At 43.3% G+C, this 15,774-nt stretch overlaps 1 protein-coding gene across 3 annotated transcripts; it reads right to left on the bottom strand.

Annotated features, from left to right (window-relative positions):
- Nucleotides 1-849: 849 nt before the first annotated feature.
- Nucleotides 850-2,352, bottom strand: LOC125522290. Of its 3 annotated transcripts, none has more exons than XR_007289714.1 (3): nt 1,792-2,348; nt 1,268-1,707; nt 850-1,159 (listed from the first exon to the last, which is right to left on the bottom strand). XR_007289714.1 is itself a non-coding variant. In XM_048687363.1 (3 exons), exons 1-3 carry the CDS (start codon nt 1,854-1,856, stop codon nt 1,123-1,125), a joined length of 540 nt encoding a protein of 179 aa, XP_048543320.1. In that variant the 5' UTR covers nt 1,857-2,352; the 3' UTR covers nt 850-1,122. The 3 variants fall into 3 exon arrangements, 1 of the variants encoding a protein (XP_048543320.1); XR_007289713.1 differs by having other exon boundaries at nt 850-1,328; nt 1,415-1,707; nt 1,792-2,339; XM_048687363.1 differs by having other exon boundaries at nt 1,268-1,328; nt 1,415-2,352.
- Nucleotides 2,353-15,774: the final 13,422 nt, after the last annotated feature.

Raw genomic sequence — 15,774 nt, 5'->3', positions numbered from 1 at the left:
TTCGCTCTAGTTTTCTAACCGTTTGTCGAAACGATGCGTGTAATATACCGTTGAAAAGCTATGGAAGAAGCGCAACTTTTATATATTGAAATGTTTTTGAGATTCCTTACGGTTTTAAGTTAATTTTAAAAATCATGTGGCGGGCGATATATGGTTGCGGCCGTTTTTCGTAAATTTTTTTTTGAAAACGCTCGTCGGAATGATCCAAATGATACGCCGCTGGAAAGATATTGTCGAGATGCAACTTTTTCATGTAGAACGCTCCTTCTAATTCCTTATGGTTTAAGAATAGTTTTAAAATTACCAAAATGCGGACACTCTGTTTTTTACGACACCCAAATCGGCGAGTGAACTTCATCTGACAGAAAACCGCACTGCATTAGACAATCAAGTGAACTTCATGATTTGTCTTTGTGAGACGCAAATTTTATGTACTGCATCAAACAGAAAACCGCACTACTTTTAGACAGAAAAACGCACTGCATGAGACGTTCAAGTGACGGTCAAGTGAACTTCATGATTTGTTTTTGTGAGACACAAATTTTATGTACTGCATCAGACAGAAAACCGCACTGTTTTGGACTGATCAAGTGAACTTCATAATTTCTTTTGTCAAATGTAAATTTTTCTCAGATGAGTGTTTGTTGTCTTTTTTTCAACTTTTTGTGAACGACAGTTGATGAACGCAGAGAGGAGGCAAGTAAACCGCAACATATATCGAAGTGAACCTCATTACTATCTTTTGTTGTTGCGCTAAATTTTTAGCACTTTCATTTTGGGCGCAAATGAAACACATCACTCTAAAAAATGAACCACATCCGAGAACCAAATGCACTGCAAGTGTTGGTGTAGTTGACTGAATTTTGAGACACACAAAACAAATTGCACTTCAAACAAAGGGGTAATGAGCTGCTACATAAATGGATTGAACTTAAATTTTCAATCGTCCCACAAACAAAACAAATTGAATTAGAAAAAGAACTGCACGAAATAGGTAGCAGAGCTGCACGCGCGTGCAAACTGAGCTTCATGCCGCTCGGTGCCGAACGAAGTGCACGTCCACAAAGAACGTACCGCTCCCCAAAACGAACATATATGTGGTAGGCAACGGAGAACTATGTGTTATTCCACAAGAGCACCATCGGACGACCCACGAGCACTGCATAGATGAGAAAAGTAAACAGTCGTGAAGAGAAAAGGGAGTTGCACTCGTGAGAAAATGAACTGGACATAAAAACACCAGCGCCACACGCTCTGAACCGCATACGAGGGCAACCGAACAATTTGGAGATCCCTGGCGAACTGCACCAGTGGCTCAACGCCTTTTCCTGCTCAGACCAGTACGGCGTTGCCTCAGGATGGGTAAAAGCAACAAGTGAACTACAAGATGTCGTGAGAAAAACTGGGAGAGAACCTATGAGCTGCACACCCACACGCCGGCGAGATGCAAGCTCTGTAGGAAGGGAGGGGTGGTGGTGTCGCGTGCTGGAGGTCGCTGTGTCCCGAGAGGAGCACGGTCTCGGCCGGGAGAGGAATGGAGCCCGCCCCGCTCGTCGCTGCATGGGCCACGTCAAGTGGTCCTCTGCCCGGGGTCCTCCGCTCACAGCAATGAGAAAGCCCGGCTGGATCCGAGCACGCGACGAAGGGCCACGGCGGTGCCGCCTAGTGGATCTGAGATGTGGTGCTCCCCCTTCATGACTACACCCCCTGCCAATGTAGAAGAAGAGGTCAATGGTGGACGAGCCGGGCCTGACGAACTTTGAGTCGGGCTGAGAAGAGCAGGCCAGCGACCTCGTGGAGGACAGACAAGAGGAGGCCGACGGGGACATCCGCCACCTAGATCCGGGGGGATTCATGGCGACGCGGTGATCTCGAAATCTGGGTACTCCAGGGGAGAACGACGGCGTGCAGAGGGAAGGCCGAGGGGTGCAGGGCTGCTGGATCCGGAGGCAATCGAATCCAGCGATGGTGGTGGGGATTGCCGTGGTTGGGGAGGCCGGCTTGTGATGCGAAGAAGGGCGGGCGGGACGACGCGCGACAGCGCCGGTGGAAGGTGGGTGGAGGGTGAGGCGGCACGGCGGCGACTTGGAGTGGTGCTCCGACGGCGGCCGCGGTAGAAGGTTGACAGGGGTTGGGCGGCACGGCGGCGGATGGGTCCGACCTCCCGCCCGTCCGCCGGAGCTGGGAGAGAGGCAAGTGGGGCGAGTCACGAGAGGTGTGGCCGGAGCGGGTGGGGTCGGCGCCGCCAGGGGGAGCGGGCCGGAGGTAGTTTGGTCGTGGGTGGAGTGGGGGTGGCAGCGGGTGGTGGGCAGGAGGGATAGGATTTCTTAGAGGGACGGGGCGGTTCGGTTGGTTTACTCGGGGTAGGCTCTGTGCGGGGAGGTGTTACTCCCTCCATTCCAAAATATAGTGCGCCCGTATTTTTCGAGGTCTAATTTTGATCATAAATTTAATCAACGAGACTAACTATGGTAAGAGAAAAAATTATATAATTGAAAACATTTTTCAAATACGAATTCACTGATATAATTTTTGTTCTCGTCGCAATCGGTCTTGATAGTTAAATTTACGGTCAAAGTTGAAACACGTGGATAGAGAAAGCACTGCATTGTAGAATGGAGGGAGTATCAGAATAAGCTTTTTGTTATTAGAATAAGGCTCTTAAGGGGTGTTATCATAATAGACCCACCTTATATATATATAGTGTTACTATTCATCATCCAGGGTGTAGAATAAGTTATTCTTCACCCGAGGTAATTTTACAATCGCTTCCTAAATAAATTACGTTTAGACTATAAATAGTTACATGTATCTTGATTCAATTTGTAAAATTTGGTATAGAAAAACAAAAAATATAGGTTATAAGACCAGAAAAATAACATTTTATATATGTTTTACACTATAGTTTTACATTCATAATTTTATGTAATATAAAATATTTTTTACAGCGAGTACATGTTTTCTTACGTTCTCTTTTTATGTATGAAATAAGATAAAATTTACGAAACGTAAAAATACGGTGCATTGATGTCAAAATAGAGAGGGTTGAAGAATAACTATTTCTCACCCAGAGTGGCGAATAGCGTGACCCTATATATATATAGGACGCCAGTTTGGGACACCTAGGTGCCTGGGCACCTAGCTTAAAAATCGTTGGATGACACTAAGATCTGTGCACGTGTAATTAGTATTAGCTGATGGATAAATCTTATTAGGAAAGAATTATTACTTGATATGGACACTTAATACCTGCCCAGATTAGATAGGATAGAGAAAATCAGTAATAAATGGCCCATGTTTTAAGTCCATGCATGTCTCATCGTACGTGCATCATTTTGCATATAATAAAGATCATACGTTGAATAAATCACTAGGTATATACGTACATAACCCAAAATATCTTAGGTATATATGTTTTGTACTCGAAATATTTTGGTTATATATTAGATACCTATATGTCACGTAGCCGGATATATACGTAGCTATGTTTTACTTTAGATATATGTCATGTAGACCGGGTATGTACAATATTTTCCAAGATTTTTTTACACAACCGGGTATATAAGTGTGTCGATACATTGGGTATTTCCACTTGATGTATATACGTCGACCGGGTATTACAATATTTTCTTCAGTAGGTATTGGATAGTTAGAAAAAAAATAAAATGCAATTAGTCAAATAACAAATTCTTGGGTATATTCATACCCGTGTTTGTACATACTTTTGTTAGTAAGTATAAGATACCCATTTTAGATAATTGGGAAACAAATAAATGTAATAGTTTTTAAAAAATAAATTATTGAATATATACATACCTACGTATGTCCATAATTTCATTGGTAGGTATTAGATACCTGTATTAGACAGTTAGGAAAAAAACACGCGTATTAGATACCTATATCAATTCTAAAAAATCAATATTATAACGTTTTATTGTATGGCAAGTCTTGCATGCCTAATAATTAGAAAAAACAAATAAAACGTAAACAGGGAAAGTCTTGCATGAAGAATAGTTAGGAAACAAATTAAATATAACATGGTTTCCAAAACAATTAAGGTGCCCAGACACCTAGGTGCCCCAAACAATTTACCTATATATATATATATATATATATATATATATATATATATATATATATATATATATATATATAGAACAAGTTATCATAATAGACTCTTAAGGGGTAGGCTCTGTGTGGGGGAGGTGTTATCAGAATAAGCTTTTTGTTATTAGAATAAGACTCTTAAGGATTTTTTTACAAATGCTTGCCACAGAACTAGTTAAGGATTTCAACAATGCCAAAGTTCTTAAAAATTCTGAAAAAAAAATACTGAACCAACACACCTATAATATAACATGATCCAACGGATGGATTAAAAAATACGACTGTATGTGTCCTAGACAAAAAACAAATAGTTCAGTATATATTTATGTCGCAGTGAGCTGAAATGCTTATTATTTTTGCCGAGCACATATAGATGCATATTTTAACAATCCCTCCGTTGTATCATTTATTACATTAGAGAGATGCTTCCATATTTATTTCATATTTTTTGATAACTTTTAAACCGTTAAAAATTTACGACCCTTAACTAGTTCTGTAACAAGCTATGATAGACACAGTTTTAACTATATACATGGAAAAGGTAACACTATTCTGATCCCAGTATCAGAATAGCTATTCTGATCATAATGCGCTATATAGGGGCGATCGGCTGTTCCGGAACTTCCAAACACGCAAAAAGAGTAAATCTGACTGGCCCGTTACACTCCTCCGAACGGCCCACCCCAACTCGATGAACTTTCCCCCATCGCTTTCAACGCCCTCTCGCACCAGGAACCCGCGCCGCCGCCGTCGTTCCCCACCAGGAGCCCGCGCTACCGCCATCGTTCCCCACCAGGAACCCGCGCTGCCGCCGTCGTCCCCCACCAGGGACCCGCGCCGACGAGAGGCTCCGGCATCCCTGAAGCCAACCCCCTGCACGCGCCCCTCCACCAACCCTGAGCGCCGCCGCCCGATGCAGGTCGCCGCCGAGCGCAGCCACGTATGGATCTGGCCGAAGTCGGCCAGATCCCGTCTCCACCTCGCCGTCTGCGCCGCCCCGCCCCACGCATCGCCGGGCCCCAACAGCAACCAGGGCCGTCCTCCCACCAGCATCCCGTGCCGCCGCCACTTGCATCCATGGTGGGCTGCTGGATGTTGTCCCCTCCTCTGCGTTGAGCCCTGCTGGAGCCCCTCGTCCTCAACAGGATGTCGACCACCTAGGGCCAAAGGAAGCAAGCCACCGTCACTCTCCGATGCTCCGGTGAGGTACTCCCAATTATCTCTCATGCTCTAGTGTGTCCACCCTCCTCTCCCTACCGTAGCCTCGAACTTCCCCTCTTCGCAGAAGAAGTTGCGTAATGTGGCGTTGTGCTGTTGATTCTCTAGGTTGTACTAGTCCAGAATTTTTTTGGACAGAAGTTCAAGTGGTTGTTACTGCTGCAATTTAGAGATATTTGTGTTGATGATTATGTAAACATTTTAATAGAAGTTCAAAGTTTGATTTAGAAAGGAGAAAAGAGCTCGAGTTTAAGAAGAAAACTGAAAAAGTCATTGTCACATGGGCGACCATGAAGGTCTGATGTTGAGAAGGTCAGGTGCATGATGCATCTCCGGCCATCCCTTTCCCACCTTTTCCTTGGACGAAAGGATGAACTTCTCTCCACCCTAATGGTGACCTTCTTCCTTCTGCTGCTACCTCCTACATCGCGTGCGTGTTAGTGAAGCAGAGATGGCGGCGGACTCCAATCCCACAACACACTATACGGCCTGCCTGAGGACTAAGCGGCGACCTGCCAAAGGCCTAAGCTATGACCTTCATGCATCTTCTCCCAGTTGTTTTTTATGGCCGCCCGTGCATGCATCGATGCTGGTCATGGGATTTTGTGAGGTATGTTCCTTGCAGGAAGAAGCATTGAAAAAATTGTGACGATCTCAGGAGCCCTGCCACAACAGGAACCTGTCTCTCGCTACCTCTGTTTCGGATACTGATGGACACCGATAGTGTGAATTGCTGTAGAGAACAAGTTTTTCTTCAGGTTGTTTTGCTGATGTTTGAGAGTTCACATTTTTGCAAGTTGAAAACTCCATGTTATGAAGTTCAGTCTACATAATACTTCTTTTGAACTTGCACTGCTAAAAGACCTTCCTTTTGCAAGTTGAAAACTCCAGGTTATGAAGTTCCTCATTGACACGACGAAGTTGCTCACACCGCTGGTGCTGAAGTGCATGACCAAGGACCACGAGGCGCCTGACATGTCTTTGGTCACCGCCAAGGTCTACAAGCTCTTCTTGGAGGTGTAGAACTCCGCCGACAATGTTCCGCATCCCTGCCAACATCTCCATCTCCATGGCCCAGGTGAATTCAGTTTAATTGCTTTTTTGCGGCTAATTCAGTTTAATTGCTTGCTGGAGAACTCGTGTGGTTGCACATCGTAGGATTCGGAAGTGACATGTAATTGCTGGTAGATTAGTTGATTACCCATGTTGTGGCTATCACATGTTTCTAATGCTAACAACGGATGAATGCTGCATGTAGGCTGCAACACCTACCAGGAAGCTTCAGCGCCCTGCTGCTAGCACATGAAGCGCTCGTGCATTGAATTGTTTTAGTCAGAGTTCAGATAACTGAATCAGAGAGGTTGCTCTAGAACTGGAGTAGTATACTTCAAAGTTCAGATAACTGAATGCTACTTCAGATTTCAGCTGACTGAATGCTCGGCCACTGGAAGCTGAAGGCTAGAAGCTATAAAAAGATATTCAGAAGTTCGAAGAAGACTTTCAGAGAAGTTCAAAATTAAGAAAGAGCATTAGAAAAGCAATTATTAAAATAAAAATTAGTGCGTTGGTCCGTGCGTGCTGGGTGTGTTGTCTCGTTTGTGTGTGCATGCACACCTTGCGGGTGCTCGTGTGTGTGTGTGTGCGCGCGCGCGCTATGGTGTGTGTTGTGTGCGTGCTCCGGCGTGTACTCCTGTTTGTGTGTGTGGTTCAATTAAAAACATACTGATGTAATGGCAAAAGAAAGTGCGTTTTAAAATAATTAGTGTGTCCTTTTATTCAAAAAAGTTGTTAGCTTATGTCAAAAAACTTGCAAAAATTATATTTATCAATTTCTTAGTGTGTAAAAAAACAGACTCTCACTTTTGAAACTTGATATTTCCTCAAATAAAAAATAAAGTATGCTGGAGAAAACAAATAAAAAATAGTTTGCACAACTTTGGTAATTTTGAAATGAACACTTAGGAAGTCTATAGAAGGCAAATGAAAAATGTTCAAAAACCAAACGTGGGCAGTTTGGTGTATGAAAAAACAAAGATACGATATTTGCTTGGTATATCATGATTTGGTTGTCTTCTCCGTCGGCAAGTTTGTAATAAATAAAAGTTCTTGTAAAAAAGGCATAGTCAAAAACATTTTTTTAAACAAAGCGGTTCAATCTTAATTACGAAACTAGAGTTTCCAAGTTACTATAGAAAAAACTAAAAAGTCCAAATTACAGAAAGAAAGCAATTCGATATTTATTAAAATGTCATATTTTCCTTCTTACTAAAGAATAAAAATCAAGAAGTTCAAATTAAGAATAACGGAGTACTTCGACCTAGACGGAAAACTCAAATTCTTTCCACTTCTACAAAAAATAAAAGTTAAAGTTCAATTAAAAAAAGTTTGATGCTTTTTTGAAAACCATAAATTTTCTCTAAGAATAAAACTAATAAGTTCAAATTAAAAATAAAGGAGAAGTTCGGCATTTGTAAAAAAACTCGGATTTTTATAAACCGATAAAAAACCAAGAAGTTCGAATTTAATTAACATATCAATTTGAAAAAGTCTATAAAAAGAAATGAATTTTCCCCGTTTCCAAAAAAATCTAGAAGTTCATATTAAAATAATGGAGCGGTTCAATGCTTACAAAAAACTCAAATTTTTAACCGATACTAAAGAATAATAAATAACGAAGTTCAAATAGAATTTCCCATTAAAAAATTAGAACTTCAAATTTAAATAACGAAGATGTTTGACGTTTATTCCATAGTTAGGATTTTCCCTGTTACTAAAGAACAAATGGAGAAGTTTAATTTAGAAAAATAGGGCAGCTCAAAATTTCTCAAATTGATTTTCCCCGTTTCTGAAAAAACTAGACGTTCAAATTTAAATAACGGATAAGTACAATGTTTATTACAATATCAAGAAGGCCAAATTAAAAAAACGAGCCATTCAAAAAGTTTATAAAAATCGATTTCCCTCTTTTCAAAAAGACCTAGAAGTTCAAATGTAAATAATTGAGCGGTTCGATATTTATTACATAATTAGGACTTTTCCTTACTAATGAATAATACCAAGAAGCCCTAATTAAAAACGAAGCTATTTGATGTTTATAAAAAACTCATATTTTTCAGATACTAAAGATTAAAACCACGAAGTTCAATTTTAAAAAATGGAGCAGTTCAATGTATATAAAAAACTCATGTTTTCTTGTTAAACCAAGACGTTCAATTGGAAAAAGGGGGGCGGTTTGATACTCATTTGAAGAAAATCTTTTTTTTGAGTTACTAAAGTTAAAACCAATAAGTTTAATTCGAAATAACGAAGAAGCTCGATGTTTCTAATTTTTTTTACATTTATAGAAATACACGATGAAGTTCAAATAAAAAAAGTAGAGCGGTTCAATGTCTATAAAAAACTTTGATATTTTTACGTAACCAAGAGAAGTTCAGATTGATAACTGCGAGAAGTTCACGTACTACATGGTGTGGATTTTGTATGAAAAAAATAATGAAAAGGCAAAGACTAAATGTTTTGTTGCTAGAAGTTCAAGTGCTCGGCCTGGGAGAGTAAACAAATCTTGTAAGAGAGGTTCACCATGTATTTACATGTTCAAAAACACACAAAAAAGATGTTGTTTTGCGTTTGAAATAATTCTCTTATACTATTACAATTTTGAAACAAAATGCTCTACATAAGAAAAGTTCCACTTATTCACCAACTTTTAAAAGGGTATATCATATGCTCTATTTCAAAAGAAATGGTTAAAAAATTGGTGTATGTTGTTCGAAACAAAATTTTGACCATATTAGAAAAAGTTTTGTATTTTCAATAAGTTTCGAAAAAAAGGTGTATCATTTGTGCAACTCCGACGAATAGGTGAGCAATTACGAACAAAAATATGTGACATAAGTTCAGAGTGAAAACAACGAGCAGTTCAACTACTACACGGGATGCGTTTCAGGTGAGGATAAAGGAATATAAAACTAAAATCCTAAAATGTCTGTTGCAAGAAGTTCATGTGCTCCTCCATGCATGGTTCAGAATTTATATTGCGGGACATCCGACCTCCAATTACATGTTTTAAAATGGCAAAAAAATGACGTTTGACCTTCAATTTCGTGTAATTCAACGTATACACAAAATTGCGATAGAAGTTCATAGTGAAAACAACGAGAAGTTCAAGTATTGCAAGGAATGCATTTCAGGTGAGAATAAAAGTATAGAAAAATAAAAGCTTAAAAGGTTTGTTGAAAGAAATTCAAGTGTTCTGTCCGGGGAAATTCAAAAATTCTTGTGAGAGAGGTTCACCTTGTATTTCCATGTTTGAATAACACAAAAAAGAAAAAAAATGCATTTTAAATAATTCTCTTAATCAACAAAGAAGTTCAGTTATTATTTGAAAGCAATTTGATTTCAAAAAGGAAATAAAAAATTCAAATTATAAAAATGGAAAAGTTCACGTACTACATGGTGTGTGTTTAATATAAGAAATATAAATTAAACGGCAGGGTCCAATTTTTTTGTTGTTATAAGTTCAAGTCCTCGGTCGTAGAAGGTTAGAAAAATTATTGTGAGAGACGTTTGTACAAAAGGAATATCATTTGTGTAACACTGACGAATGAATGAGAAAATTACAAGCGAAAACACGTCACAAAAGTTCAACGTGAAAACAGCAGGAAGTTCAACTACTACACTGAATGAATTTCAGATGAAAAACTTTTAAAATCGTCGCGAGTATGAAAAATGATCTATACAGGAAAGTTGCGTGTTTACAACAGCTTTCCATCGGTATATCACTTGCTCGATTCCAGTGAGTAATGGAGAGCTATGAGCAAAAAAACACGTGGAAAACATAGTGAAGTTCAAGTAGACATGCCGAGAAGTTCAAGGTCTTCACGCGGTGCATTTTCGAAAAATCTCTTTCACGATAAAGGCAGAACGAATGATACCGCCATTTTCAAAATTACTTGAAAACGACTAGGAATCAGAGAAAACCATCAATATGAAAAAGTTTCGCATTTTTCGTAGCTTTTCAACGGTATATTATTTGCCCTGTTCCGATAAAGTTTGTAAAAATGACGGCGAAAATAAGTTTTTAGCCATTTTCAAAATTGACATAAAACCGTAATGAGTTGGGAGAAATAATATATAACAAAAAGTTTCGCATTTGTTCAAGCTTTCCAACGCCATATCATTTGCTACATTCGGACGTAAGGTTAAAAAATTAGCTCGAAAATACGTACTCGGTGGAACTGGTACCGTTTTCTAAATTACTTTTAAAAACCGTTCAAAGTTAGAAAAAACTTTCAACAAGAGAAAGTAGCGCATTTTCATAAGCTTTCCAACGACATATCATTTGCCTCAATTGGATTAGCTGTTTAGAAATGACATCGAAAATACGAACTCGGCTGTTCGGTTTGTGAAAATTTACGATTTTCCAAATTACTCTTTAACCATGAGGAATTAGAGAAAACTTTCAACATGTGGAAGGAGCGGTTTTACAGCAGCTTTCCAAGGCCATATTATTTTCCTAATTCCGATAAACGGTTTAGAAATGCGATCAAAAATACGATTCACGTTTTTTGTATGAAGAAAACACAATTTTCAAAACTGCTCTTAAACCGCTTACATTTTGCCAAAAATTCAACTTGGGTGATGATACTGGTGTTCATAGCTTTCCAACGGTATATCGCAAGCCCCATTTGGGCAATGTTGGCGGAAGTTCAACCTAGCAATAGAAGAAGTTCAGGTCGAACAACTCAGGCAGTAAAATTGCAAAAAAAAATGCAATTTCATCACGACCCGAGAACAAAATCCGCCAACGAGTGAGATTCCTATTTAAAACCGATATTTAGTTGCTAAAAATGATTCTAGATTGCACTAACATCATATAGAACATGACTAACCAGAATAATTCATCGGGGAAGCCACGGTTGCGAAGATAGCCCGAAGGTCGGGTTCGTACAGAGGGAAGTTCAGGCGCGTTACTCAGGCAGTTCAAGTTGTGATCGGAATATTATTCTGATCCCGTGATCAGAATAGTGTTTACACACACACACACATATATATTCGTGTTTTGTCCTCTACATCATTCACTTATAGCTATGTCTTCATGCTTGAATCTTTTCTTGATCTAAGTGAATGTGATCGGACCCTTACCCTCTTTGTGCTTCTGTCTCAAACTCTATCTGTCCAAATCATATGCATTCTATTGAAACCTGTCGATTGTCTTCTCTGAGTCCTTGTCGGTAGAAGACATAGAGACAAATATTAAATCTGTTTTAATTGCCATATCATTTTGCCTGAATACCAGAGAAACTGGAACGACCACCTGACAATCCAGACGTGCGTGGGAACAAGGATCAACTCCCAATGAGTTGCATGCAAGCCACATGTCCTTCGGATGTGAACCGCCAGGGGCACCTGCGTAACTACGTTGTGCTGTCCCTATCCCTATAAATACTCAACTCACCGCGATCATTATCTCTTCTTCCACCTCTCCACCTCGCACAAACCCTAGCACCTCTGCTAGCTCGCGTCGACGCGGGAGACGAAGCACTTAACTGTCGTGACCTCTTCGACACTGTCCTCAAGCCGGTCGCGGACCTCGTCTTCTCCGCCGTCGCTGTAGGTGTCTTCCGCCACCAAGTTAGGGCGCGGGAGATTGAACTGCTCGGCCTCTCTCTTCACCTTGTTTAGCAGTTCATCAAGCGGTAATTGTCGTGGTTCTAAGTCTGACACTAGAATGGGGGTAGGGATGTAGAGGCAAGATCCTAGCTATGGAGGAGTTGTACACGCGAGTTTTACGAGTTCAGGCCCTTCTCAAAGGAAGTAACATCCCTACGTCTCGGAGCCCGGAGGCGGTCGACTAGATTATATGTGTGTGGGTTACAAGGGGTGCGAACCCTTGTGCCTGTGGAGGGGGGTGGCTTATATAGAGTGCGCCAAGACCCCAGCCAGCCCACGACACAGAGGATTTAAGGTACATTGAAGAGAGAACGCTAAAGTGTTGTGAATGCCAATTAAGCCTATGAGTAAATGCTCGACCGTTGCATATGCAGAGTGGCTTTAGCTCTTCTGCCCGTCGAGTGACTTCTACGACGGTCGAGTGATATCAATTCTTCCGAGTGGAACAATTCCGGTCGAGTGGATGATGATAACTTTTGGATGATCCTAGCTTTAGGGTGCTATCCTACGGGAGGATGTCTAGGTCAGGTCTATGACCCTACCCTAGGTACGTAGCTTCATCATTAGCCCCCGAATGGTTCAGGGTTCGAGTGGAGAAGAAGTTGATGATCCTTCCGATTCAGCTTTTGTGCTTTGAGAGTGTCTCGTCCAGAGGTCGAATGAACCTTCAAGATGGCTTCAACTGCTTGTTCAGTCGCCTTGATCCATTCTTGGTTTTGTCGAGTGAACTTTTGTTGTTAAGTTTCGAGTGTTGATATGGAAAAAATCTTCCGTCTGAAGGGTTGTTCTGCCGCCTGCGGATTTCGCGGGATTTGAATTTTGGGAAGCGCCGGGTGGGGGAGGCCGCAGTAATCGGGACGGATTAGGCATGCCGCCTCGATCTCTGTGCCACCTTTTTTGCCACGTATCGCGCACGCGACTGTTGCGGGATTTGATAAGACCGTTCGGGCCTACAAGTCAGTCACTCGGAAGCGACCTTATATAAGGCGCCGGACCGGGGCCTTTGAACAGTGCGCCCCCATTCTTCTTCCTCCTCCTCAGATTCCTCCGCTGTGCCTGCTTCTGCTCTCAGCGTCGTCGCCTCGCTCGAACTCAATTCGCTGCCATGGGGAAGGAGAAGACGGTGGTGTTGGAGCGTGCGAAGAAGGCGATGGCGAAGGCGAAAGGGAAGAAGACCAGCCGGGGTGGATCTTCGTCGAGGTCCGGCCTACCGCCTGGCTGGATCCAGGGTGACTGGATCCGCTCGACAATCAATCAAGATGACATTGATGACCTGGTTGAGGGTGGACTGATTCCCCACGAATCGGCGCGGCTCCCGGGGAACGAGACCGAGCCGCCGCGGGAGGGTGAGTGCGTCCTCCTCGCCACTCATGTCGACCGCGGGTTTTCTTTGCCTCCCCAACCTTTCTTTCGCGGCTTCTTGAACTTCTTCGGGGCTCAACTCCACCACTTTTCTCTAAACACCATCGTGTACCTCGCTGCTTTCGTGTCTATGTGCAAGAATTTCTTGGGTTGCCGACCACACCGAGGTCTCTTCAAGCACATATTCACATGTCCTCCCAGACGGTCAAGAAGGCCAACCCGAGTGATGAGAGGACGCACGTGATACAGATGTGCGGGGGTCTTGGAATCCAAATGAGGAACAAGAGACCCTTCCCAGCTATGATCCTTCCCGACTCGGTCCGGGGCTGGCAGTCAACCTGGTTTTACTACAAGGACCAGCCGACCCCGGGCCAGTCGACCGGACTTCCCCCTTTTCCATGGCTCGAGTGGAGAAGCCCTCCTCCTTGAGAGTGATCCCAGAAGAGAAGGCGCAGGTGAAGGTGTTGGTCGAGCGGGTCGTCCAACTTGTCTGCGATAGAGTGACCGGTATGGACCTGTTGGAGGTATTCCTCAGTCGACGCATCCAACCACTCCAAGCTCGTGACCATCCGATGTGGATGTACTCGGGACTCGAGGATTCCACTCGGATCCACCCGGAGGATGTTAGTGAGGACACAGTGGAGAAGTGGCTGAGAGGTATTACCGGTAACAAGGATAATCCCCCGAGGTCCAGGAGAGTGGTTCCATTCGACCATTCGCGCCAGCCGAAACATGTACAATTCTGCATTGTCGAGTGTCTTCTTGATTTACTATGTAACATCTTGTTGATGGTCGACTGTCTTTCTTTTGTTCATTGTCTTTTCAGGCTCTTATTGATATGTACTCGATGCCCAATGGAGTGCAGGAGCAAAATGTCGAGGAAGAGGCGAGCGGGGCGAGAGTGGCGAGTGGCACTCGGATGTAGAGGGGGACGAGGAGAGCGATGACCCGAGTGACGAAGAAGAGGTCGACTCCCCCCTCCCCCCGCAGAGAAAGGAGGTCCAAGCACGCTCATGACCCGGCAAACACCCCTGACCTGGTGGCCGTACCAAGTGGGCAGTCTTCAAAGCGCCCTCGGACGTCTTCTCCGGTGTCGACCGAGAAGGGACCGAAATAGCTCAAGACTGCGCCGCCTCCTGCGTCGAAACCATTGAAGGCCACATCCTCCAAACCGCTGAAGGCTTTGCCCAGAATCAAAGTGACCATTCCCACCATCTCCGGGTAATCATCTGACCCGATCTTTTAGTCGACTCGAGCAACATAACATAACCGACTGAAAGTTGACATTTGCAGTGCTGCTACCTCTGGAACTTCTTCCCGCCAATACCGAGACGAGGGAATGGAAGACGCGGTTACCTCCAACCCAGGTAATATTCTCGTGATCTTTTTCTTGATTATTTGGTTGATCAAATTCTTGCGATTCACTTGGGGTCGACTGAATTATTTGCAGCCCCACCCAACATTATCGAGCTTCCGAATGATGATGAAGATGTGGCCCCGAGGCCCAAAAAGAACAAAAAAGTAGCGGCTGGCAAGACATCTCAGCCGGGACTGATGGCGGAACCAACTGTCCAACAACCTGAAGATGTAGGTGGGGCCTCTGTAACTTTTGCTGTCCCTTTGTCGAGTGAGCGCCCTGCACCGTCGATTGTACCAGTGTTTCCTTCAGCCGCCCAACCCCATGCCTGGAGCTCCAAGCTGCCGCATCTGGGCCGTCTGCCCCTTTCTTCACCAACTATCATGTTTCGGAAAGCCAGTCAGACGCCGCTGTGGAGGCTATACGTCAGGCTAACGTGATGATGGATCGGATGAAGACGGTGCACGAGAACAGCCAGGCTGCTTATGATGCCAGCGCGGCTCTTCGGGCCAATGTCCAGGTAAGTTGGCTTTCGACTGATCTTGTTCTATTAGGATATGCTACCTGAAATATTTTCTTTCATACAATCTCTTATTGTTTGCGTCGAATCTGTACACCCACTAGGTGTTTTGTTGTCTTTAGAATTTGCCCTCTTCCACTCGGCCTGGCCGAGCAGGCTGGTCGAGTGGGATCTGAACCGGTGGGGGCATGCTAAGTGCACCCACTGGGTGTAGTCCCCGAGACCTCAGTCGACTGCGGGCAGTCGACTGGGGTCTGAGTACTTTTCACTTTCCTTTCTTCCACTCGACCCGGGCGGACCGACCGAGTGGCATCTGAACCAGTGAGGGCACGTCAAGTGCACCCACTGGGTGTAGTCCCTGAGACCGCGGTCGACTACTGGTAGTCGGCTGGGGTCTGAATAGTTCTTCTCTCTTTCTTCTCTTTTTTTACTCGACTCGGGCGGACCGGTCGAGTGGGGTCTGAATCAGTGGGGGCACGCCAAGTGCACCCGCCGGGTGTAGTCCCCGAGACCACGGTCGACTGCGGGCAGTCGGCTG

Source organism: Triticum urartu, chromosome 7 (assembly GCF_003073215.2).
Source record: "Triticum urartu cultivar G1812 chromosome 7, Tu2.1, whole genome shotgun sequence".
In the NCBI taxonomy this organism is placed as follows: Eukaryota; Viridiplantae; Streptophyta; class Magnoliopsida; order Poales; family Poaceae; genus Triticum; species Triticum urartu.
This window is presented reverse-complemented; position numbering and strand designations above follow the sequence as displayed.